The sequence below is a fragment of the Acomys minous genome (assembly GCF_964271855.1).
Source record: "Acomys minous genome assembly, chromosome: 11".
NCBI classification, from domain to species: domain Eukaryota; kingdom Metazoa; phylum Chordata; class Mammalia; order Rodentia; family Muridae; genus Acomys; species Acomys minous.
The window spans coordinates 8741403-8765697 of NC_140492.1; the positions used below are offsets into that span (position 1 = coordinate 8741403).

Consider the following 24295-nt stretch of genomic DNA (forward strand, 5'->3'; position numbering starts at 1 on the left):
GATGAGGCCAATGGATGCTCTTGAAGTTGGTGCTGCTGTCACATGACATTTGAAATGGGAAGCCAGAGAGCCGTGGGCAGCTGGGGAAGGTGCTGAGAGCTGAGCTGCAGACTGGATGGCCGGCCACCCTTGCCTCTTTCTTGGGCTAACGAGGACACTCAGTTTCAGGTGGCTTTTCATCTAACAGTTATAGCCAGAACAACTCAGCATTTTTTTTCTTTATTAGAGACAGAGATGTACTTTTGATAAGGGATTTATAATGAAAGAATACTATAAATAGTGGCGATGGTGACATTGAGAGTACACTATGCGCTCACTGAGGTCTCATCACATGCTACACACTCAGCTGGACCCTGTTACAGAAGGCTCCGTTCATGCCGACATCATGTTCTTACAGTTTTGGCCTCACAGTCTCATCAGTAATGATGGTTAATTTTATAGGCCACCTTAGTGGGCTACGCAGCTGGCAAATCAATTTCCGTGTTAGCTGTGAAGGGTTCCTAGAAAAGACTGGCATTTGCAGTCGGCTGCCTGAACTAAAACTTCCTTGCCAATGTGGATGGTCTTCACCCAGTCCTGTGAGGCCCGGAACACAAGTAAGCACAGAAGCGTGGGGTCCCTGTCGGGTCACTGTTTCTGAGCTGCAGCCTCGGTGAATGCTGGGCATGGGTTGGTTGTTATACCACTGGCTCCTCTGGTTATACTGTTGGCCTTCTTGGTTTGGGAGCTTGGTATGCGGATGATACATGTAGCACTTCCGGCCTCTGTAATTTCTTTGCCTGTCTCCCTCCCTCCCTGCTTCCCTCCCTGCTTCCCTCCCTGCTTCCCTCCCTGCTTCCCTCCCTGCTTCCCTCCCTCCCTCTGTCCCTTCTCAGTCTCCTTCTTCCCCCCCCCCCCCCCATTGCATTGTTTCTCTGGAGACTTCCAATGGGTGTATCTCATTAGACCTTGATTTTTATATCTTGAAAAACGAGGGCAGTACTGTCTACTTCTAAAGTTATATAAAGACACGAAACAGACCTGAAACTCTTGGCTGCTGTGTACTTCTGTGAAAGGTGTCAATGAAATCTAAATCGTGATGGGAAAATGTCTTTAGGCAGGTGTCGCGGTGACTTGGGGATCTGCCTCAAGTGGTGTCTTTCATTTTGGTCTCCCCAGTGGAACTTTGCTTGCTGCTGCCTCACAAAGTGTGTTTCATCCCTAGTGATAGTCACCTGGGGCCCCAGGTGACATTGGTCCTGATTTGGACAAATCCTGGGAGACTTGGTGATTCTGTCAACACTGATCATAGCACAGACAGTGCTCTAGCTTGTAGCCCAGGGGAATCCTACAGGCACGTTTATAAATCTTGATATCACAGAACATTCCCCAGACTTCTCCTTCCATCGTTCTTAGCCTCTCAATGACCACATTCCCGAATCAGGTGGGGGGGGGGGAGGGGAAGGGAAGGGTTAGAGGCCACCTTGTGCTGATGTTCCCAGAGAAACAGAACCAAAGGGAGGAGTATGTACATAACAAGCACACACCCACACACACAGACACACATACACACCCACACACACAGACACACATACACACACACACAGGCATATGCAACAGACATCTATACTATCACATACAGGTGCACACACAAACATAGGCATGCACAAACATGCATATATGCATATACACATATATACCCACAGACACACAAACACACATGTATCCATATACTTACATGCATACACATACAATCACTCTCACATAAATGCACACACATTGATGCACACTTACCTACACACACACACACACACACACACACACACACACACACACACACAGAGGTGTATTCTGAAACATTGGTTCACGAACTTCAGGATGGCATAGCAGTGGGAACTTCTTTGCTGGCTTTGATCTGGGTCTGAAGACAGACCCTTGGAGCCTCTGGCGAGCTGCGGTCTGGGAGCTGCCAGGCTCAAATCTCAGTTCAGACTGAACAGAGTAAGGGGAGGAAGATGGCCAGCCTTTCAGTCCTCGCCAAGCCTGCAAGTGGTTGTGTGGGACCCAGCCAAACCCGGGAGTTCGGTCTGTAGGACTCGAACCTTGGGAGTCTCTTCCTGGAAGCCCAGTGAGAGTCAGAGTCACAGCTCGATGCAAAAGCAAAAGACTTTATTGAGCCAATGTTCCGGGGTCCACCCAGCTCCAAGGAAGTGGAAGACACCCCATCCTGCAAAAGCTGAGGGTTTAAATACTCTTTACAGAGGCAGGTTAGTCAACAACTGATTGGCAAACAGAGGTGACCTTAAAAATGATTGGTCAGGGTTCAAGTGGTAAGGAAGTCAACCTTGGGGGTCCGTTGGCCCCCTGCAGGTGTTTTGGACCGGATGTGAGGATGTGGTTTAACTATTTTGGGAGGGTGAATTCCGGAGAGGGGCTGATAGTGGAAAGTTTAAGCCTTGGCTGTTGTTTTATTTTAAAATAAAAAATGGCTGTGCTTTAGCTAACTTACTTACCACAGATCTGGTTGCTTGTGCATCGATAGACTGACCATACAAGCTGATCTCACCCATGTTCACTCTGAGCAGTGTTGGACTCAACACCCAGTGTTGTTTTTGTCACCCCCTGTGAGTCTCCCACTTCTCCAGCTTGGAATTTCAAGAGAAGACTTTGAAACTATTGAAATTTTACCCACTATCCAGGGGACAGGAAGCGAGGGGTAGGTAGGGACAGAATGACAGAAACAACAAGAAGTGATTGTAATGATTCATGGGTGCAAAGTGAGGAGGAGGAAGAGGAGGAGGTCTCTGCGAGGCTGTGGCCAGTCTGTTTAGGAGCAGAGGCCGCTCAGGTCAGGTGGACAGAGCCTCTGTCCTTTGTACTTCCTTGTGGTCCCCCGTGGCCTCCGTAGCATCAGGCAGAGGATCTTGTTTTCTGAACCTACTTCACACAGAGCCTATCAGGGGCTCTTCCTGATCCCCACCCCTCCACACACCGCTCAGGTGCCACCCATTCTGACATGGTCCACGACTACACCACGTACGCTTTTCCTACAGTTCTCTTTTATCTCCTCTGTGGGCTGACAGCCACTATCTTGGGAACCCTATAGCCCTGTGTGACTCATGGCTGCTTTCCTTTCTCTGTCTCCATCTGCAGAGGAGACCGACTCAGCATGAAGCCTAACTTCTGGTGCGCCCTCTTCAGCACCCAGGGCTGCCCAGGGTTAGCGCCCTGCTCAGGCCATGTGACCAGGGCTGACTGTAAGCCAGGCCACCTCAGTCCTCTGACAGAACTCAAACAGAGTTCTACCACAGGTAACAAGGGACAACTTGACCTAGCCCCTGCTCAGTTCTATTCTAGCCTTGTACAATTCACCCCTTTGTTTACCCTGCTTCCTTTCCTCCCTGCTTCCTTACCCTGCCCTGCTTCCCTCCCAGGAGGCGCCCCCAGGAACTGGGGTGCAGTTTTAAGGGCAGATACAAATGAACCAGACTCAGTTTCTCTCTGAAAAGTAAGGGTAGAGATTTCTTTTTCCTTAGAGCACTTGCTTTGGTGGATGGGGGGAACCGTGGGGTGGTAACTTCTGTCTTCAGAAATGTATGCAAATCTCTTCAAAAGTGAAATAAGTCTCCTGTCAGCTTACACACCGAGGTCTTTCTGGTCTGCTCCTGGGGATGTCTGTGGGAGGGTGGCAGCCTGACTGTAGCAGGTGCCTTGATCCAAACTGCCTCCAGGCAGAAGGATGTGAGCAGTTTAATCCCCTGGGTAAATCTAATTAGCAGGCGAATGCACAGTGAGCTAATGTGACACAAAGTGCCACCAAAACAACACTGGCTAGTACCGTTTGAGGACAAGTATGTGATGGAATTGTACAACTCTGCTTTCTATCTTGAAATTTCTGAGCAGATTAACCGGGAGCACATCCTGGCTCAATGATTATTCAATGACAACATTGGTTTCCTCTCGTCTGCTGCATGGAAAGACATCCCGAGCTGGGACGTCATTGTTTTCAGTTGTGTTTGCCCAGCACTGCCTGTCTTGACATTCTGACTCTGCCCTTCACTTCTACCTTGGGAAGAGGAAGGTGAGGCGGCACATCTCCAATCTCCTTTTGTGTTTGTGCTCTGGTGTAGCAAACAGCGCTGTGCTGCAGTCTGAATATTTATGTTTCCATCACCAACTCATTGAAATGCTTCCCCAGGTGATGGGCATAAGATGTGGGGCCTTCGGGAGACAGTAAGGCCCTGTGGGTGGAACCCTCAGGGTAGAGGTAGTGCCCTTATGAAAGGCAGCCAGCACCAGGAGCCAGCTCCCAACTTGCACCATGCCCAGACTCAGGAGATTCTTTCATGGACCAGGAAATATGTTTTACTTACACTGAATATACAGGCACTTTGACCTTGGATTTGCCAGCCTCTGCGGCTATGAGAAGTAAATTTCTGTTGCTTATAGCCATCCAGTTTACAGAATTTTGTTACCACAGACAAAATTGTGTGGAAAAGGTTTTTATTTTCTTAGGAATGTTTTTCCTGGGTTATAGCCTCCTCCCCCCCCCCCCTCCTGCCACCGCTGGCACCAGTCTCTGCAAATCAAGTTTAGTGGAAGACACTCCATAACCTGAGTCTCCCAGGCATGCTTCCTGATAAGGGAACCCTGCCAAAGACCTCCCGCCTACCCACGAATCCTGAGATAAGGATTCAGTTCAAGCACAGATGTTTTTTAAGGAGGGGTAGGTACTGGTGGGAGTGGAGAAGTGAGGAAGAGGAAGGTGATGGCCAGTAAAGATTGGGTTATGAACAGATGCCGCATTAGGCGAATAGAACTTAACCCCATGTGGGGAGTCCAGGCACTGTGGAAAATACACATAGTGGAACTCTCCCCAGAGGGTTGGGGAAGCCAGGGCAGGGGTCCCCAGAGTTAAGGAAGGGTTATTGTCAGAGGAGGGAAGACACTGACTCTTCCTCGCTTCCATCTGTGCTTATTTGGCAAATCAGTGATTCAGCCAAGAGCCCAGAGGCCACAGGGATGTCGATTCCGCCAGAGGAAGATCTGGGCGCATTGGCAGCAGGAGCCAGGCATCTCGCTAGCTTTGTGGTGGCGGAGGCAGGATGCTCTGCTGCGTCCCATTCAGTGCTGGGAGCGCTGAGGGGCACACTCCTTGCAGAGTCTTTGAGGATGAAACTCAGCTGCAGAGATGCCTGGCTCCCAGGCTCACTGTCGTGACTGGATGGCATAAGGCCATACCCATGACTGGATAGCGTAAGACCTGGCCCTCTGTGCCACTCAGCACAGCACTGAGGTGTTCAAGGTATGAAGGACCCAAGGGAAGAGCCTCTACTGCTGGCCCCAGAGCTGGTCCTGAGCCATCACCCTCCTGACAGGAGTGTGGAGCGGCAAGTGTATTTCCTAACCCTGCTTTCTGCAGACCTCTATTGCTTCACTTTTGATGGTGCTGACGATTACATCCCTGGCTAAACTGCAGCCTGGTAATACCCATTGCTCGGGAAACAATATACAGCAAGAGTTTATATGCATCTCCTCTCTACAGTTTTCTCACTTGTGCTCGCTCTCTACTCCCAGCCTTTAATTTACTGGCTAGTCTTCAACTATTAGAGGATCTTGGTGACCTCACTGGGAACGGGTAGGTTTTCCAGTTGTCCTCTCTGATTCCAGCCCTTTGAGTTCTGACAAGGGGACAAGAAATAGTTTGCCTCTGTACAGATCCAAAGTCACGGTGTCAAAACTCACAAGGAGGGCAAGCAAGAGGCACATTTTACTCATGTCTCGTGTAATGGGATGTCCCTTGTGTTGCTCTTGTCATACAGAAAGCATGGCATGATGGGAAAGGGGAGAGGTGGAACTTAGTGTTTCTGGTTCTAGTCTGGCTTTTAAACCTCTCTGGGTGATCTGGGTTGATCTCTGAGCTTGGTTACCACCTGTAAAATGAGACTGTTAACCAGGCCTAAAATGCTAATTTTCCATCTATAGTTACTAGGCATGTAGAATAATCCTTACTTGCCTGTGTGTTAGAACTTGAGCCATTTGTTTCATTTTGGGATAATGTCTTGCTATCTGTATGAGTCCCAACCTGGCCTCAAACTGGTAATCCTCCTGCATCAGCTTCATGCATCCTGGAGCGTGTGCCACAGTATCCGGCTCGAACTTGGTCTTGATATAAATGGTTGAGGAGAAGTGCTTCTGGACCCTGTTTGGAATACTCCCATGAGCCTCTGCTATGGTTAGAATGTGATAGAGCCCTCGCAGCCTAACTTGTGCTGTGACTGCTTGCCAGTGCCGTGGAGCGGGGAGTGCAGCTCGTGAGAGTGGAGCAGGTTAAGAGGATTTTTCTCTCTCTTGAGGGTGGGCATGTCTCGGCAACAGTGGGCTGTTACAAAGCAGACAGAACACCCATGTTTGCCCTCTTCTGCCTGATTGGCCTTCTGATTTCTTGCATAAGCTGACGTGGGAGGAAGCCCTCACAGAAGCTGAGGTGTTGCATCACATCTTTGGGCTTCCTAGGCCTTAGAGTCATGAGTCAGGAAACCTTCCACTCACTGTAAGTCACCATGTCTCCAAGAGTTTGCCTTTGATGTAGAAAACAGAGGAAGGCAGCTTCAGTTTTCAAAAACAAAATTAGTTATATATTAATTTTGTTTCTTAAAATTCCTCTGTATTTCTTGCTCCTTTTTTTTTTTTAAACCTGGCCATACACGCTTACCTTCAAACTGTATCTTATTTTTTCAATTGGGTTGTAAGATAGTTTGCTTCCACATGGCTTTTCTTACTTCCTTGACTTTGGCTAACCTTTACTTTCATCCCTCCATCTCTTTCATATCCTTGTATGAATATAATATAGTGGAAAATCCAGTAGTAGGACATAAGACCTATCGGACATTTCATAAGCAATATAGAGCAAAAGGCATTACGTATATGAAGAAACAAGATCCTACCAGAAAGTGGTCCTAATGTACTATCAAATATGCCTTGTTATATTTAAACAGAAATATCTTCCTTCTGTTCATCTGACAGAGGCATATACGAAAAATATAAAGAATTCAACTTGCTAAAATGTCAAATAATACAATTGAAATGAGATAGTAATCTGAATATACAACTTCTCAAAACCAAAAGTGACAAGGAAATGTTAATGGCCAATAAAATATCATTAGTTTTCAGGGAAATTAAAATGTGGAGCTATAAGACTCCATTTTACTGCTCTGTTGACTATTACCAAACAACAACAACAAAACAGATACTCTGTGAAAGGAGAGATAAAAGTACACTAAGGGTCTGGCAAGATCCCTCAGCAGTTAAGAGTGCTGGTTGCTTTTCCAGAGGGCCCAGGCTTCCATTCCCAGAACCCACATGACACCTAACAGTGGTATGTAAGTCCAGCCCCAGAGCCTTCTGGGGCCTCCACCTTCCATGGGCACTGGTCAGATGTATATGTAAGCAAAGCATCCATAAACAGAAAATAAAAATAAATAAAACTTAAAAGAGAACACTTAAATACTGTATATCTGCTATAGAGTGGAAAAAAATGTGGAGGCTCTACACAGACACATGAACACGCAGACACAGAAACAGATATATGCACATGCACACACACACACACACACACTGAAAATAAGAGTAGCTGTGTGACACCTGGGCACACATGTAAAGTCAGGATATTATAGAGGTGTGTGTATGCACATGTATGTTAGGGCACTATTCATAAAGCTAAGATATGGAATCATCCCAGGAGCCTACCAACAGATGAATAGATGAAGAACATATGATGCCGTCCGTGTCTGCGGTGGATCATGTTATTTGTATATGTATGCATATATGTGGGTGCGAGTACATGTGTGCATAGAGGCCAGAGGACAGGCTCAGCTGTTGTCCTCAAGAATAGTATCGACCCCCTTTGGAAACAGGGTCTCTCACTGGCCTGGACTCACCAATGGCTAAACTGGCTGGTCTGAGAGCCCCAGAGCTCCTCTGGCGTCTCCCATCCCCCCAGCGCTGGGATTGTAAGCAGGCACTACCACACCTCCAAGTCCTCAAGTTTTCAAGATCAAACTCAAGTCCTCAAGCTTCCAAGGCAAAAATTTTACTGGTTGAATTCTCTCCCTTATGACAGATTATTGTTCATCCAGAAAGAAGAATGAAATCCTTTCATATATAGGAAAATGGATGGAACTATAGGGCATCATATTTAAACCAGCCCTGGTAGGACACGAGTCACGTTTTTCTCTTTAAAAGTACGTGATGAATTGAAAGTTGAAGAGAGATTATTAGGGCCTGGGAGAGAGGGGTTTGTACTGTTGTTTGTATTGTTTTGTTGTCTACTTGATACAAGCTAGAGCTGTCTGAGAAGACGGAAACTCGATTGAGAAAATGTCCTCAGCAGATTAGCCTGTAGGCGAGTTTGTGGAGGCGTTTTCTTGATTAGCAGTTGATGTGCACGAGCCTAGCGCCTAGGTGGGGGCCACCTCTGGGCAGGCGGTTTACACTGCGCAGGGAAGCAGGCTGTGCGAGCCATGTGGAATAAGCTAACAAGCGGCACGCCTCCATGGCTTCGGCTTCAGTTCCTGAGTCTATTCCTCCACTGATGAAATGTTACCAACAATGTAAAATGAAACAAACCCCTTTTCTTCCCTACGTTGTTTTTGGCCCTGGTGTTCTATCATAACAACAGAAAGCAAACAAGGGTCGTATTAGAGAGCAAGAGGTGGGTGATAGACACATTACATGTACATGAATGGAAATAACTTACTGAATCCCATTAGTTAGCAGAATAGATGTATTTTTTAAAAATCTCTCTAGCTCTGACATATTGGACAAAATGCACTAGATTATCATTAAATACCTTTCCAATGAATAAGTCAGGCAGAAGGCATATCAGAGGTACCAGGGAAGGGGGTGTAATGAGTGACCTATTCCAAGTGATAAAATTGGAGGTGAAGGATGCTTTAATGTCTGATTATAGACCTTTAAACAGGAGGACCAAAGACGAGGCCTTTGAAGGCAGCATCATCACCACTGTAATCCACACTTCACAGAAACCAAAGGAAAATATCTTTAATTAGTGAAAGAAATTGCCCCAAAGTTTTACATAATGAGATAGATGAGATTTTTCTTATGCAATTCTGTCTCGACGAATGGGGTACCCCTCTGTGGCTTGCCCCACCCACCAGTGAGGGTATAAAACCTGAGCGAGGTTGGTGACTATCACAGGCAAGGCACTTCTCCTCAACCTCTAAACCAGTCTACAGTTCCTGACATCATGAGCTACTACGGCAGCTACTACGGAGGCCAAGGCTATGGCCACGGAGGTATCAGTGGCCGCGGCTATGGCCACGGAGGTATCAATGGCCTGGGCTATGGCCACGGAGGTATCAGTGGCCTGGGCTATGGTCACGGAGGTATCAGTGGCCTGGGCTATGGCCATGGAGGTATCAGTGGCCTGGGCTATGGCCATGGAGGTATCAGTGGCCTGGGCTATGGCCATGGAGGCTTTAGTGGCCATGGAGGTGTCAGTGGCTATAGCTCCAACCAGAGTGGCTTCAACGGTCTTGGCTATGGCTATGGAGGTGGCAGCTTCCACAGACTGGCCAATGGTTATGGCTCTGGAGGCTTTGGAGGATATGGTTCTGGCTATGGAAACCACAAGTACCGTGCCTCATCTTTTGGGAAAAATGGCTTCTCCGGCTCCTTCTAAAGAGTAAAATTACCCTTGGACCACTGGGCTCCTCCTGTCAACTGCTCTGCTGAGCTCTCAATAAGCCATGAACCTCAGCAGAGGGGCGCTGATGGATTCTCCTCAAGATCAAGACTCAGCTGTGAGAGGCAACTCCAGAAGCAAGAGACAAAAGTGCAAAGGGAACCCTTCTCACACAACAAGCTGAGCTCTTACTTTTCAAGTTATTAATCTTTCTTTCCTTCTGTTATAACAATATAGTACAAACTTTCATGTTTCAATAAATTAATTTCAATCAAAATGGTTTCTCCTGTTCAAAGCTTTATTTGACTGTGGTATAAAAGAACTTAAAAACATTAATAAAATGATGGGGATTCATGTAATCTGGTCTGCACTAGAACTCACTGTGTAGATGAGGATGGCCTTGAACTATTGATTTCAATGCTTCCTCCTCTTGAATGTTGGGATCATAGGCATGTGCCACCATGCCTGGTGTGTGGGATGCTGGCAGTTGAAGCCAGGGGACTGCACATGATAGGAAAACACTGTACCCACTGAGTTACATCCTGAGCCACATCTTCTAACACATTTTAAGTGTACACCTGTTGCTAGCTATAGGTAGATGTTGTTTGGCTGATCGTTTAGGCCTTATTCATCTGTTTAATCTGAATTCTCCATTTCTCTTTCTGGCCAGCTTTTACTAGGTACCATTTTGTTCCTTGGATCTGTGAATCTGTTTATTTTTAGATATATTATGTAAGTGGTATTTGTCTCCCTGCTCCTAGCTTATTTTCCTTGGGTTCATTTTTATTGATTTACCAAGTTAGAACCAAGCTCCCAGGTCTTGCACATTCATCATTGCATATTCAGTGTTGGTGACAGTGTTGGGCACATGTAAGTCATCAGAGAATTGTGGATTAGGAAATGCTCTCCTTTTATAACATAGCACACTAATAGCACAGCCACAGGAAGCTAGCTTATAGGTTTTAGAATATAGGACCAGTTGCAATATGTCTAACTGTAACCCTGAAATACCATCTGGATTTTGGTATCATAGTGGTTGTTCATGTTTCCCCTGCCTTCCTACTCCATCTTTCTTTCTTTCTTTCTATCTATCTATCTATCTATCATCTACCTGCCTGTCATCTGTTTCTCATCTGTCTGTCACCTCTCTGTCTTACTGGCTCATCAGCTGCATCTCTGTGTATAATTAGTGTTCCAGGAGCTATTTGTCAAGAAACATGTTAACTTTATTTACGGTCAGGGCAAGCTACTGAGTGGGAGGCTATTTGCATTATGTATAATACATATAGACTTGGACACTATTATTAAAAATTCATTGCCTGTGGATAATAGAAACTGCACTGCTACGAGAATGACAGAGCTGTGTACATGCAGCCACCTGGATAGATATCACAATCATAAGGTCGAGTAAAGTGACCTCTGCACAGTAGGATAAATGTGTCGCATACCTGCTTATTTAAGTTGTTAGACTAGGAGAAAAAAAAAAGGCACAACTAAGTTAGGTTGTAGTTAGGATTTAAGCCAGGAAAGTGGTTATCTTTGGAAGGCAGTACTGGAAGAGGGCCTTAAGATAGCTTCTGAGTACGTGTGAAAGTCAGACCCCACTCTCCACTCAACTGTGGAGAGTGTCCTGTCCATTGGCTAGATCTGGGTAGGGGTTTGAAGTTTACTGCATGTATTGTCCTTGGCTGGTGCCTTAGTTTGAGCGGGACCCCTGGGCCCAAATCTGCCTATCATAATGTTCTACTTGTAGGTTTCTAGGACCCTCTGGATCCTTCTACTTTGCTATTCTCCCATGCTTCTCTCATCTAGAGTCCCAATAGGATGTCCTCCCCTCTGTCCCAGTTTCCGGGTAAGTGAAGGCTTTCGTGGGACATGCCCCTTGGGCTAATATGCAGATTAAGTGAGTATATACCATTTGAGTCTTTCTGCTTCTGGGTTAACTCGTACTCTGGTGCCTCACCTTTGACCATGTCCCCTGGAGGGGGAGACCTGGTGGCACTCAGAGGAAGGACAGCAGGCTACCAAGAAGAGACTTGCTACCCTCTGAGCATATACAGGGGGAGGAAATCCCCCTCAGGAACAGTCATAGGGGAGGGAAGTAAGGGGAAAATGGGAGGGAGGGAGGAATGGGAGGATACAAGGGATGGAATAACCAATGAGATGTAATATGAATAAATTAATAAAAAAATTAAAAAAAAGATAGCTTCTGAGGTGCTGGCAAGTTTCGAGTTTCTACCTAGAGACGGTTCCAAGGCGATAAGTCACTGTACTAGTCAGCTTTAATTGTCCCCTTGACATATCCTAGAGCCATCTGAGAGAGGCGTCACAACTGAGGATTGCCCAGAAATTGGCTTGTTGGGTATGTGATGTCTGAAGAGATTATCTAGATTGGTAGTAGACACAGGAGGGTCTAGATACTGTTTCATCACAGTGGCAGAGAGGACGCTCAAACAGTCACTAACTTACTTATTAGTTGTGTGTGTGCATGCGTGCGTGCGTGTGTGTGTGTTCTGTCTTCCAACTTGCAACAGTTAAAACACGTGACAGGACTCTATGACTTGAGAAGTTTTAGTCTTGGAGCAGAGAATTCAGGCGATTCACCAACATTATGCATTTCTTAGTGACCAAGGCAAACAGGGATTTTAAACAAATAATGCATTCATTGCTTTTAGTGTCAAGGAACTCAAAAATCTGGCCATGCGCACCAAGGATGTGTACATGTGTATGCATAGGAAGGAGTTAATCAGTTCTTGCTTCAGGGTCCAGGAGACAGTCAAGTTGTTTTCCTAATGGGCTCACCCTCCAGTGGCCAGTGGTCTATGTATTACTTGTACCTTGACTTTGTCCACAAGGCCATTAAATGCACGGGCAGACCATAAAACATCCACCAGGAACTGAAAAGGCAATGGTTAGTGCTCATGGGCAATGTAGAAGCATCTAGAACTGCCTGAGGAACAGGCCTCTGGGAATGCCTATAGCGTATTATCCTGGTTACTTCAATTGAGGCAGGAAGACCTGTTCCTATGGGATGGCACCCCATTGCCTGGGTAGGACCCGGGATCGTATAAATTAGCAGAAGGGAACTGGTGAGGCGCATGCAGCCATTGGTCCCTGCTTTCTGACTGTAGATAGGGTATAACCAATTGCCTCAAGCTCCTGGTGGTGGATTCGCGCACCACGAGGAGGAGCTGCGAAGCACAAACTCTCTCTTCCTACGTTGCTTCTGTTGCTGTGTTTTATCACAGCAGCAGCAGGAGACGTAGCTAAGACAAAGATGTGCTAGGAAGCCTGCGCAGCTACTGGTTTCTGCCTTGATTTTACACAAGAAGTGCATGCTGCTCCTTGGAGAGAGAGTCTGCTTGCTGCAGAGGCCCAGGGGTGGAGGCTGAGCAGATTACTCACATATTGATAGAGTCTGCTTGCTGCAGAGGCCCAGGGATGGGAGGCTGAGCAGATTACTCACATATTGATAGAACCTCAACAGCGTGTCCGGTGCCTGGAAGCCATTCCACAATCAAATTTGAAAATCCAATAATAGGCTAAGTTACTCTTTAGGGTGTCATAGGATGAAATTTGTTATTTTGACATGAAAGGTACAAATCTATGACTGAAGATTGTGGTTACCATTGTCTGAATTATACTCTATCATAAAGGTTTGGCTAAATAACAATATATTGTTAATATCCTTTGTGTCCCTAAAATATATTTTAGTTGGGCAAGGGTATTAATGATAATCTGTCTGTCTGTCTGTCTGTCTGTCTGCTGTCTTTGTCTCTGTGTCTATCTGACTTGGGGGTGATAGAGATTGACGTCAGGCATCTCCACCTTTCTCTTTGAGACAGTCTCTCACTGAACCTGGAGCTCAGGGTTCTGAGGAGCTGGCTGGGCAATCAGTTCCGGGGATCTTCTTCTCTTCCTTATGGCTGAGGTCACAGACCAGCGCTCCTGAGCCCAGCTTTTATATGGGTGCTTGGGGAACTGCCTCCAGGTCCTCTGCTTTGCACAGCAGGCCCTCTGCTGAGCGAGTCATCTTCCCAGCCCTAGTTTTTAAAAAAAAAATATTTTATTAATTTATTCATATACATCTCAATTGTTATCCCATCCCTTCTATCCTCCCATTCCCCAGTCCTAGTTTTAATGATGGTCGTAAAAGTCTTCTGAACTCAGAAGTGTGTCTGATGTGTCTGGGCCGGATGACCAGAGCGCTAACAAAATAAATGCTGATGGCAAACGTTTTCTCGTGCTTACGGATGTGTCTGAGAGATGGATGTGGAAAAACAGTGGCATGGAAACCAAAGACTCACAGGGGACTGGGCAGAGAGATCAGCACAAATCTTGGCCAGGCAGCTGCTTTTACGACCACCCTGGCAACTGGTACCTTCCACTTGACAGAAATAATATGCCACACATGAACCTCTCACTAAATCCAGCTCCCCCCAGTGCTTGCTGAGATTTATCTGCGTAGGACAGATTAAACTCTCAAGGCTTGGAGGGGTAGAGGGGAGGAGCAGATTGTGCGTTCATTACCAACTCACTAGTGAAATGGAACACCAAGCTCATGTCAAGCTTGAAAGGAAACTTCTGACAGCTCTTCTGATGACCTCCGACAAGATGACACCACATGCCACCTCCCAAGATACTGCTTTTGAAATTTCTTTTAAAAAGTTTTACTTCTCCCTAGGAACCGAGGGCCTAGCTGATGCCGGCAAGTGCTCTGCTGCTGGGTTCTACTTTCTGGCTGGTGCTGGAACCGAGGTTAGCTTTGTTTTTACATGATTAAACTAACAGTACATTCCAGATTGTTGCTTAGGAATAATATTTTGGTGTTTGTTGATGTCAGTAATTTTTCAATGATCTTTGGGTGACTAGAGAAAATGTGGAAGGTGCTTATAAGTAGAAAACACAAAACCCCAAGCCTATGCTTTATTATCCACTTTTGTGTCACCAGCTTCTCATAAAGGGTGAGATTTGAAATAGCAGAATCTGAACTGATTTCAGACCAAGGATTGTTTGTAAATAGAATTTGGAAAAATGTCTCCACTGTGGCCATTTAGCTAGACTGCTTTGCATTATTCAAACACCATTTTTCTCTGTAGCTTCATCCCTAAGGATTTCTTATTTTTGTTTCAGTCTTAATGATTTAGCTTTTTGGGGGGCTTTACTGGGGTAGCTCAGGGATTTGAGCCACCTCGGGTGCCCAGGCCCATGCTCTGTTGCTCACCAGCCTTAGAGGGAGAGGAGAAAGCAGGCAGTGCTGCTGTGGAAGAGTTCCACTGAGCTGTGGGGCTCCGCCGTGGCCCCTGTGCTCCACTGGGACATCAGTCCTCAGCCCCACATCCTTGTGTGCCCAGGAAAAGGAGAACTAGTAATCAGTCTCAGTCACTATGAGGTTAGTTATATATCTGAAGAATCCCTGACCTCCTTCTTGTTGTTTCTTCCACAGTGATGGAAGAACTGGGAAGGCCAAGGGTGAATTTTTCTTTTTATTAAGCATAGAATTTTTTTGTCTAGGTTGACATACTTTCTTGCAATTCTAAAGTGGTTCAAACTGCCCTGTGGACATGACATGGGTCAGAGAAGTTCACATCTCTGCCTACACGTATGGATTTAGATGGTCCCAGTACTAAATCTATAGTATATTTTAATTTTTGATCTTAAGATAAAGACATATTTATTTATTTTAACTTTTTATTGATTATTTGTGAGATTTACATTATGCACCTCAGTCTCACTTATCTCTCCATCCCTTAGTATCATCCTCTACACTAGCAATCTCCGTCTAAAAGAAAACAAACAAACAAACAAAGCAAAGCATAGAAAACATCTCATCCTGGAAGCTGTAGTGTGTCCCACAGTATACCCCTTTGTCAACACTTCTTTCCTTGCAAATATTCATTGCAATGAGTCCTTAGTCTGGTCCAAGGCCTCTGGCTTCTGTTACATCATCAATACTGGATCCTCGCTGGGACTTCTCTCGGTTATCCTGTTGTTGGCCTGTGTCATGGAGATCCTGCAGCTTTGGATCTGCAGGACTGGCCCTTTCACACACTTCATCAGTTCATAGATGGGGTAGATGTTGGGGTGGGCCAACTCAAAGCCCTGGGCCTGGATGGTAGCTGGGTCAGTCATCCCACCAGCTTTCTTGTATCCCCGTGCTACCAGGGTGATCTCTTCAGCACTGCCACAGATAGCTCATCCATTGCTGCAGCCAGCAGGGAGCAAAGCCAACTGTCCTGCTGTCATGTCCTGTGGCGGCGGCTCACCTGCACCCACACAACCAGAGCTGGTTCTACTGTGCTGCCCAGTCAAGGTGCAGGAGAGTGCTGCACCTGGTGAGGGGCAGGGACCGCTCTCCCACTTTCTGGATTGGCTCACTATGCCTTTGCTATCATGGCCCAGCTAAAGAGTTATATATAGTTTCAGCATCCTTTTTATTTATTTATTTATTTATTTTTTAAATACATTTTTATTAATTTATACATATTACATCTCAGTTGTTAGCCCATCCCATGTATCCTCCCATTCCTCCCTTCCTCCCACTTCCCCCCTACTCCCCTCCCCTCCCCTAAGTCTGTGTCTGAGGGGGACCTCCTCCCCCTGAATATGCTCATACGGTATCAAGTCTCTCCTTGGTGACCTATTATCTTTCCTCTGAGTGCCACCAGGCATCTCCGTCCAAGGGACATGTTCAAATATGGGGCACCAGAGTTTGTGTGAAAGTTAGATCTCCTTCTCCACTCAACAGTGGAGAATGTCCATCGGCTAGTCCGGGTAGGGGTTCAAGGTTTTTACTGCCTATTTTTTCCTTGGCTGTTGCCACAGTTTGCGGAGGGCCCCAGGGCCCAGACTCGCCTGTAGTTTTCCAGGACCCACTGGGTCCTTCCACTTCCTCTTTCTCCCAGGCTTCTCACACCTAAAGTTTCAATAGGATGTCCTCCCCTCTTACCCACTATTCTGGTAGGTACAGTTTTTCATGGGGACGTACACCTTGGACACTATGGAATACTACTCAGCTATTAAAAACAAGGAATTTCCAAAATTTGGGGACAAATGGATTGAACTAGAAATTGTCATAATGAGTGAGTTCACACAGAAGCAAAAAGAGCTAAATGGTATATACTCACTTATATCGAGACACTAGTTTCAGCATCCTTGATGTTAAAATGCTACTGTTTAGCTGGACTACTGGAATGCTGACGATGAAGAATGAAATCCCAAAGAACTGAAGACAAAAGGTCTATGTCCCCTGTCCCTACTAACTTTCTTTCTCTCCTAGGGTTGGGGGGTTGGAAGGAACGTAGAGGCATTAACCACAAATGAAGTAGGTTTAAAAACAATCAAAACTTACATTCAACTGCCTTTGGGATTTGTGCCATCTTTTAGGAGGGAGAAACCCAGCTCAAAAACTCAAAGCATTCAGCTTGAGCTTTGGTTCTCTGAGTTTGGTCCCAGTTGGGTCTGCTGGCTTTGCTCTCAGTGACTACCTCCGTTTGCAACCCCACTGGATCTCCACATGCCCCTGGCTGCTCGTTTTTTTTTTAAATTAAAAACTGGAATAGATTTTTGTGCATGGGGTTTGACTTAATATTTTCCACACAAACAATAACAACCTCAGTATGTTCAAAGTCTATCATTGTCTCACCTATGTATAATTTTATTGTATAAAGTTGTTACTTCTCAATATTTGCAGGACCTATAATTGTGTGTGTGTGTGTGTGTGTGTGTGTGTGTGTGTGTGTATGTGCACGCACACATGTATACAGATGTGTGTGGAGGCCCAGAAGAGGGTGTTGGTGTCCTTGGAGTGGAGGTTATAGGCAGTTATAGGTTGCCAGATTGAGTGAGAACAGCAAGTCCCTTAGCCATGGGGCCACGTCCTGCCCTGGAAGACACTCTTAATTGACAGGTTGGTTGGTTGGTGAAGGGGAGGGTGCATTTGCATTACAGCTGGTGTCATTAAGTGTCACTGATATCATTTTTATGTGTGGTGCACTGATTGTTTCATGACTATGAATCTATTTTGTCCCCAAGTCAGGAGTGGACTGGAAAACGCAGATGCCACATACAAAGGACTCACTTAAGGAAGGCTTAGCATTCTGTTCTCCTTTGAGCTGTCTTTGCTCCTAACAAAGGCAGGAGTCAGGTGGGCTCGGGAAAGTGCAGCTTGCAGTGGTCAGAGTTTAAAAATAACAGCCAGGGCCTGCACATGAGTAACATAATCCTGGCCCGGCATTCTTTTTTGTTTTGTTTTTCTTTTTGGTTTTTCGAAACAGGGTCTTTCTGTGTAGCCTTGGCTGTCCTGGACTCCCTTTGTAGACCAGGCTGGCCTCGAACTCACAGGGATCCTCCTGCCTCTGCCTCCCAAGTACTGGGATTAAAGGCGTGTACCACCACCGCCCGGTGTTCTGGCCCAGCATTCTTGAAGTCAGTGTTGTGGTACCGTTTTATAAGCTCCGGGTTACCTTTTAATTCTAAGAATATTGAGGCTATGATGGCAATTGCCCACAGCTTTGGGAGACGAGCAGGAACAATACCCTTGTGACCCGCCAGAGCACAGTTTCTTTGGAAGCGCTTTATCAGGGAAGAAAGCGATGAAGAGTGCAGAGAATATGCAAATACACTCAAGTGCACACAATTAAAAACCTCGAGATGTGTTTGATGATAAATCGCACGGCAGTGGTTGCAACCGGAATTCAAACCGATAATTGTGATTATATGATTCTGAGAATAGCTAACAGTTTTCCATTTTCATCTTCTCATTGGAATGAAAAGAAGACTGCATTACCTTCAAACTGGTCTATAATAAGCAGACTGTACTTTAAGTATGCCGGAAAATTTTCCTTTCTGCTGTAGTCTTGTGAAGAAATACTTTGAGAAAACTGCAGGTAGAAAAACCAGTCTGGTCCTGTTTCGCTTCTCCACCGCCTAACCTTAGAATAAACCCCCCAAGCTTGTTCCAAGCCCCTCAGATATCTCTAATGCAACCTTTGAAGACTGAGGGTTGGTGCCCTGTGCTCCTGTCACAATGCAAACACTGTTAATGGAACTTGAGCTACCCCGGAGCAACACTTTACCTGGTGGAATTGCCTCATGATGGAACGCGAAGGGGGTGGGGGGGTTGCAGGGACGCTATTACAGTATTTGAAGTTAGACTTGCGTCAGTAGCTGGGCCATTTCCTCTAGGCCTTTTCTTGTTCTTCAGACTTAGAGGAATGGCTCCAGCAGAGCAGACGAGTCTTTTTCATTGCAAAAGCAAGGACTCTGTGGGGCTGCTTGGATGTTAGGATCACTGGGGATTTGCCAGGCCACAGGTTCAGGGAAGGGCAATCAGTCCACTTCTACCAACATAGAATCTCTCTATAGGACAGTGCTCTGCCATTTGACCCCCGCAATTGTCTCCTGCTGGGTCCTGGCTTGCTTTAATTTGCAATTTTCTAGGGCTTAATGAATATAAGTGGAGTAAGTTTTCAAGCACAGATTATTATTCAGGTAATGAAAAGTGGATACATCAGTAGATAATTGCCACTGAAAAGGTTATTTGTTACCCTCTCAGGTTCCAATAGGTTCCAATGCCATGTCACTTGGAACCACACAGAGATGCGCTAGGAGGGGTTGGAAAATGGAAGGAAGGGAGGGAACAGAGGTAAGAACGTTTATTGTAGTTTCTCTGGGAAAGAGCAGATGAGGCAGGCTCAGTGGAGTGGGGACTGGCTGGTCTGAGTACTTCTAGCTGGTTCCGATGTGCAGGGATACCTTTAGCTGTTCAGCTCCTTGGCTTGGAGTGTTTAGGACATGAGGGTAAAGGTCTAGGGTATAATGGTTCACTGAAGGAAGTGGTTGGAGTGCTGAGAAGGCATGCTTCATGTGGGGCCTTTAATATTTCCACGGCCTGGCTGGCTTGGAGTTGGTAGGAAAGAAGTCACTTCCTCCAAGGTCTGCCAGTCCCAAAGATGTTAAAGCATCAGAAATACATCCTAATGTGGCATTGTGTTAAATAAGTCTCCTTTCCAGGGCCCAAGGGAGGATGCTTGAATCTCACTCAGAAAGGGAAAATAAAATAGACACCTGATGAAATAGATGGAAAGAGGGAACTGAGTGAGAGAGGGAATAGGAGAGGGGGTAGGGATCAGGTATGGGGAGGGCAGGGGCGAGGGGAGGACCAGAAGAGAGAGTGGACATCAGTGAGTGGGGCATCTCTAAGACAGGAGAGGCTTCCGGGAGTCTGTGGGGGTGACCCTAACTGAGACTCCTAGCCATGGGGGATATGGAGTCTGAAGTCACTACCTCCTGTAGCCAGATGTGACTTCCAGTGGGGAAAGGAGACACCAACCCACCTATAAAACCTTCCACCCAAAATTTGTCCTGCCTACAAGAAGTGTAGGGATAAAGATGGAGCAGAGATTGAGAGAATGGACAACCAACGACCTGCCCCAACTTGGGACCCACCCCATGGGAGAAAGCCAACCTGACATTGCTAATGATACTTTCTATGCTTGCACAGGGGAACCTCACATAACTGTCTTTTGAGAGGCTTCACCAGCACCTGATGGAAACAGATACGGAGACGCACAGATACACAATAGGCCAAGCTTGGGGAGTTTTGTGGAGGAGCAAGGATAGAGGGAGCTGCAGAGGTCAAGGACACCACAAGAAGACCTACACAGTAAACTAACCTGGGCCCATGGGGGTCACAGAGACTGAATCACCAACCAAAGAGCAAGCATGGGCCGGACCTAGACCCCTACATATGTAGAAGATATGCAGGTCTGTCAACATATGGTCCCATAACAATGGGAGTAGGGGCTGTCTCTCACTCCGTTTCTTGCCTTTGGATCCCTTTTCCTCTAGCTGTGCTGCCTTTTCTGGCCCTAGCGGGAGAGGATGCATTTAGTCTTGCTGTGACTTGAGGTGACAGGGTGGGTTCGTACCCCTTGGGGACCTCTCCTTCTTCGAGGAGGGAATGGGCAGGGGCGGGTATCAGGGAGTAGAGGTGGGACTGAGAGCAGAGAAGGGAGTGCTTTGGATTGCTGGGAGCAATTGCATGTTGGGTTGGCAGAAGCAAGCGAGCTTCTTGAAGGCGGTGTTAGAAATGCAATCCTCAGATTCCTATGAAAATGGTATTTGGAAGTGGGGCTTTGCCCTTTGAGACCATGATTATATGAGGCTCTTTGGCATGTTACGATGAGGCGAGCATCCCTAACCAGATGCCCAAGCAGATGCTGCCACCATGCCCATCAACTTCCAGCCTCTAATACCATGCGTCAAATAACCCCTCTTCTTTCTAAATTACCTGGCCTCAGGTATTCAATTATAGTGATAGAAAGTAAACCCAGACACCTCCACAGAAGTGTCAGCCACATGGGAACAAGTGTCCCCAAAGGAAACCAAATAGATCTGTCTGTCTTAGGTTCAGGCTTAAAGCTTTCACAATAGGGATCCTGTTTGGCATTTCCAGATGCAGTTTATGCTCTGGGTTGAGGTAATTCAGAGAACTTAGTGCTCTTATAGCGCACTGTTGCGATGCTGGGCTCTTCTGTTACAGCCTTTAACAGGATCATGATGGTCCAGCGTCTGTGTGCTCTTTATGTCTTTTGAAGTGAGAGTTGAGGAGTTTCCCATTATGCCCTGGAGCAGTTCAGAAATACATATTTGATACAGAGTTCCAGAGGGATCTAGATTAGACTGGTTTCCAATCTACTTTAAAATATTTTTTTTTCTCCTTCTAAGCTTGTTCATCCTAACAAGCCTGATCCACACTAGTTAGCCACTGCTCCAGTGATTTTCTAACAGGAGGTCATGAGGCTGTCTGCCCAATCACTATAGTTCCCGCAAAGCAAATGTAAACACAGCATAGACATGAGGGCCAGAGCAAGCAGATGCCATTGATAATAAACTGTTAACAGTAATTAGTGAGAGGAGAACACATACAGCAAGCAGGATCAGGACTAGGCTTCCTGAAGAAACGGCAGAAGTGGGGAACTCGGCTCAATGTCCGCTCTGTTGGGGATATGTCTCTTGGTTCCATTTTACTAATAGAAAAGTAGAATGTATTATCTCCTATGAGAAGGTCGAAGTGCCAGCCAGCACTGACCACCCCCAAGCCCCACGCTTTGAATTTCTCCAGAAATGCAAAACTAATGCTCTTTTAGTGGAGATAGTAAAATAATAACGAATTCAAGTTCGCCAGCTTTAAAAACACTGTGAACTTTAATCTCTGGGATAAATGTCCCTTGGTGGAAGGTATTATTCTCAGTAAATAGCAAACTTAAAACCAGTGGTGAAATTTGCCTAACGAAGAGGGGGAAAAAACTGAGTGTGCCAACCGGAGTTTAAAGACTCCAAGTGACGCTTTCTGCAGAACTCTTCTGAGGAGCTATGGTTCCAGACTGTTCCTTTGGAGTTCCTCATCTGTAGGAACAGGATTTTGGGAACCCTGAATTTGAGAAGTATCTAGCTAGGGCAGTCTTGGGCCTCGGCAGGGATGTTGCCTCTCAATTCTTCCTAAAGCTAGTGGAGGCTCACACAGAGCCTATTTCGGTGGGTGTTGGCTCACGATGGGTTTTACGTCAGGTGGATGTCGGAGTGCCTGGCTCTGGGTACCGCGTAGGGGATGCAGACCCTCTAGTCCTGTTGTTCATCATTTGGCAGGACTTTTGTCAGTCTCTTCTACAGAGCTCAGCTTCCTCTTCCTGGTGAGTAGGCAGGAAGCCTCTGAGGCATTGCGTCAGAGTTCTTCTCACTGACTTCTCTGCCCTTGCCGCCTTCTTTGCTTTACGACCCTGCCTGGACTCCAGTGGGATCAATGCTTGTCGTCTAAATGGCGGGTCAGTTTAGGCTTCACCTTTTCCAAACCTACTTTATTTGGGGAGACTCTCGCTCTTCTCTGGGGTCTTTTTTTTCCTAGGCCCCTTGCCTCAAGTTTCTTCCCTCCTTTTGTGATGCCGATGTGACTGTGACGTCAGTTCATGATCACGCCTCCCTTTTTCTCACATTGGAGAGCGATGTCTTGGAGGACTTTGCTTTCTTTGAGAAGCCAGACAAGGGGAGGGATAAGGAGAGGCAGAACGTCGTAAGGATGGAGTTAAAGTTCGCTGGAAGGATGGGGAAGGAGTTCTTTTCCGATGATGAGGAGACTGTGAGGATGACGAATGATGTCTAGAAGACAGAAGAGAATGGTGCTGTCCCGGGGAGGAAGCCTCCTGGACCTTTTCTTTCTTCTCACTCTTCTTTTCTTTACATTTTGCTCGCTTTGCGGCGGCAGTCACGGACCGTGATTGGCAGCGGCCCCTCCCGCACTTTGTCCCAATCCCACTCTCAGATGGAACCTCTCCCGTCGCTCCATTGGTGGGCTAGGACAAGGAAGGTCTTTTGGGGTTTAGTTTTAAAGACCCTGAAGTCTTAAATGAGGGCGGTAATACAGTTTGATTGTAATATTTATCTTTAAAAAGTATTCCAAATATACCAAAAAAGATGGAAGGTAGAAACTGAGGTAGAAACTAGCCAGCTCAGCAAGATAACAAATGCCTATTTACAAGCCTGATTCTACAACTAAACATACTAGCTCTTTAAAACTTCTTTTTGTGTCCTTCTACCCAGCTAGTCTACCTTTCTCTTGAGCTTCTCCAAACCCATGAAGCCGGCTGTTTTTCTGTTGTTCCTGCAAGCCCAGAGGAGCTCTGTCTCTTACCCAGAACCCCTTCCCTGAGGGCTCTTCCAAGTCAAAAAGAGATCTCTCAAAGGTCAGTGCTCATAAAAGATGACTCTAGCTCCTCCTCTGCACCCTTGGCAGGCTGAACTGTGTCACCAAGAGGGAGCGGGGTCTCCAAGCCAAGTCACCTTTACAGTGTGGTAGTTCGAGACCACCCAGCACCCTTTGCCTCAGGTCACAGAGTAGAGACAAGACCTCTCCCAAGCAACTAGCCTTAAAATAGGTAGGAACTTTCGGTTCTTGTCTATGGAGGTTTTTGGAGGTGGACCCGAACTGCATCTCTTTAGGACACACCTAACTGCATCCGACAAAGGCAACATCTATTTCCTATAACATCTGTACTGAGATGCTCCTCACGTACGTACTTGTTCTCCAGCTGCTGCAGCTGCTTTTGGAGGTTGCCGAACCCTTGGGGTGTACTGCTCATGCATTAGAAATGGCTTGCTGTAGGCAGGCCTTAGAGATGGCATTTCCCACGGCCTCCGCCCAGAGCCCTGTGCTTTCTGGTTCTCCGATGTGTGCGGAGTCCCTGCCACACACTTCTGCTCATCCTGTCTTGCCCCCGCGTCTTCCTTGCCACCATGGCCTTTGAAACCGTGAGCCACACCAAATCCCCCTTCTTCAGCTTAATTCTGTCTGGTCGTCTGTCACAGCTGTGAGAAAAATGATTAACACTGAAAGAGGACAACAAAGACTGGACCCAAAGAATATTAGACATGTGTCAGGAAGGCTGCACCCGATCCTTTGCCCAGCCTGCGAAGCTCTCCTGGAATGCCGGTGAGGGGCAGAGAAGGGGACCCACCGTCAGCTTCCCTCAGAGAGAAATTGGGAAGCTTCGCTCTGGCACAGATTTTTTCAGCCCTGGTGCGGCACTGCTGAGAGGCCTTGTGTTGCTGGCA

General features: G+C 46.5%; 1 protein-coding gene across 1 annotated transcript; it reads left to right on the forward strand.

Annotated features, from left to right (window-relative positions):
* Nucleotides 1-9172: 9172 nt before the first annotated feature.
* On the forward strand, nt 9173-9962 carry LOC311608195 (uncharacterized protein). Its single transcript, XM_084800552.1, has 2 exons — nt 9173-9386; nt 9417-9962. The coding sequence occupies exons 1-2, from the start codon at nt 9248-9250 to the stop codon at nt 9680-9682; spliced, it is 405 nt and encodes a 134-aa protein (XP_084656678.1). The 5' UTR covers nt 9173-9247; the 3' UTR covers nt 9683-9962.
* Nucleotides 9963-24295: the final 14333 nt, after the last annotated feature.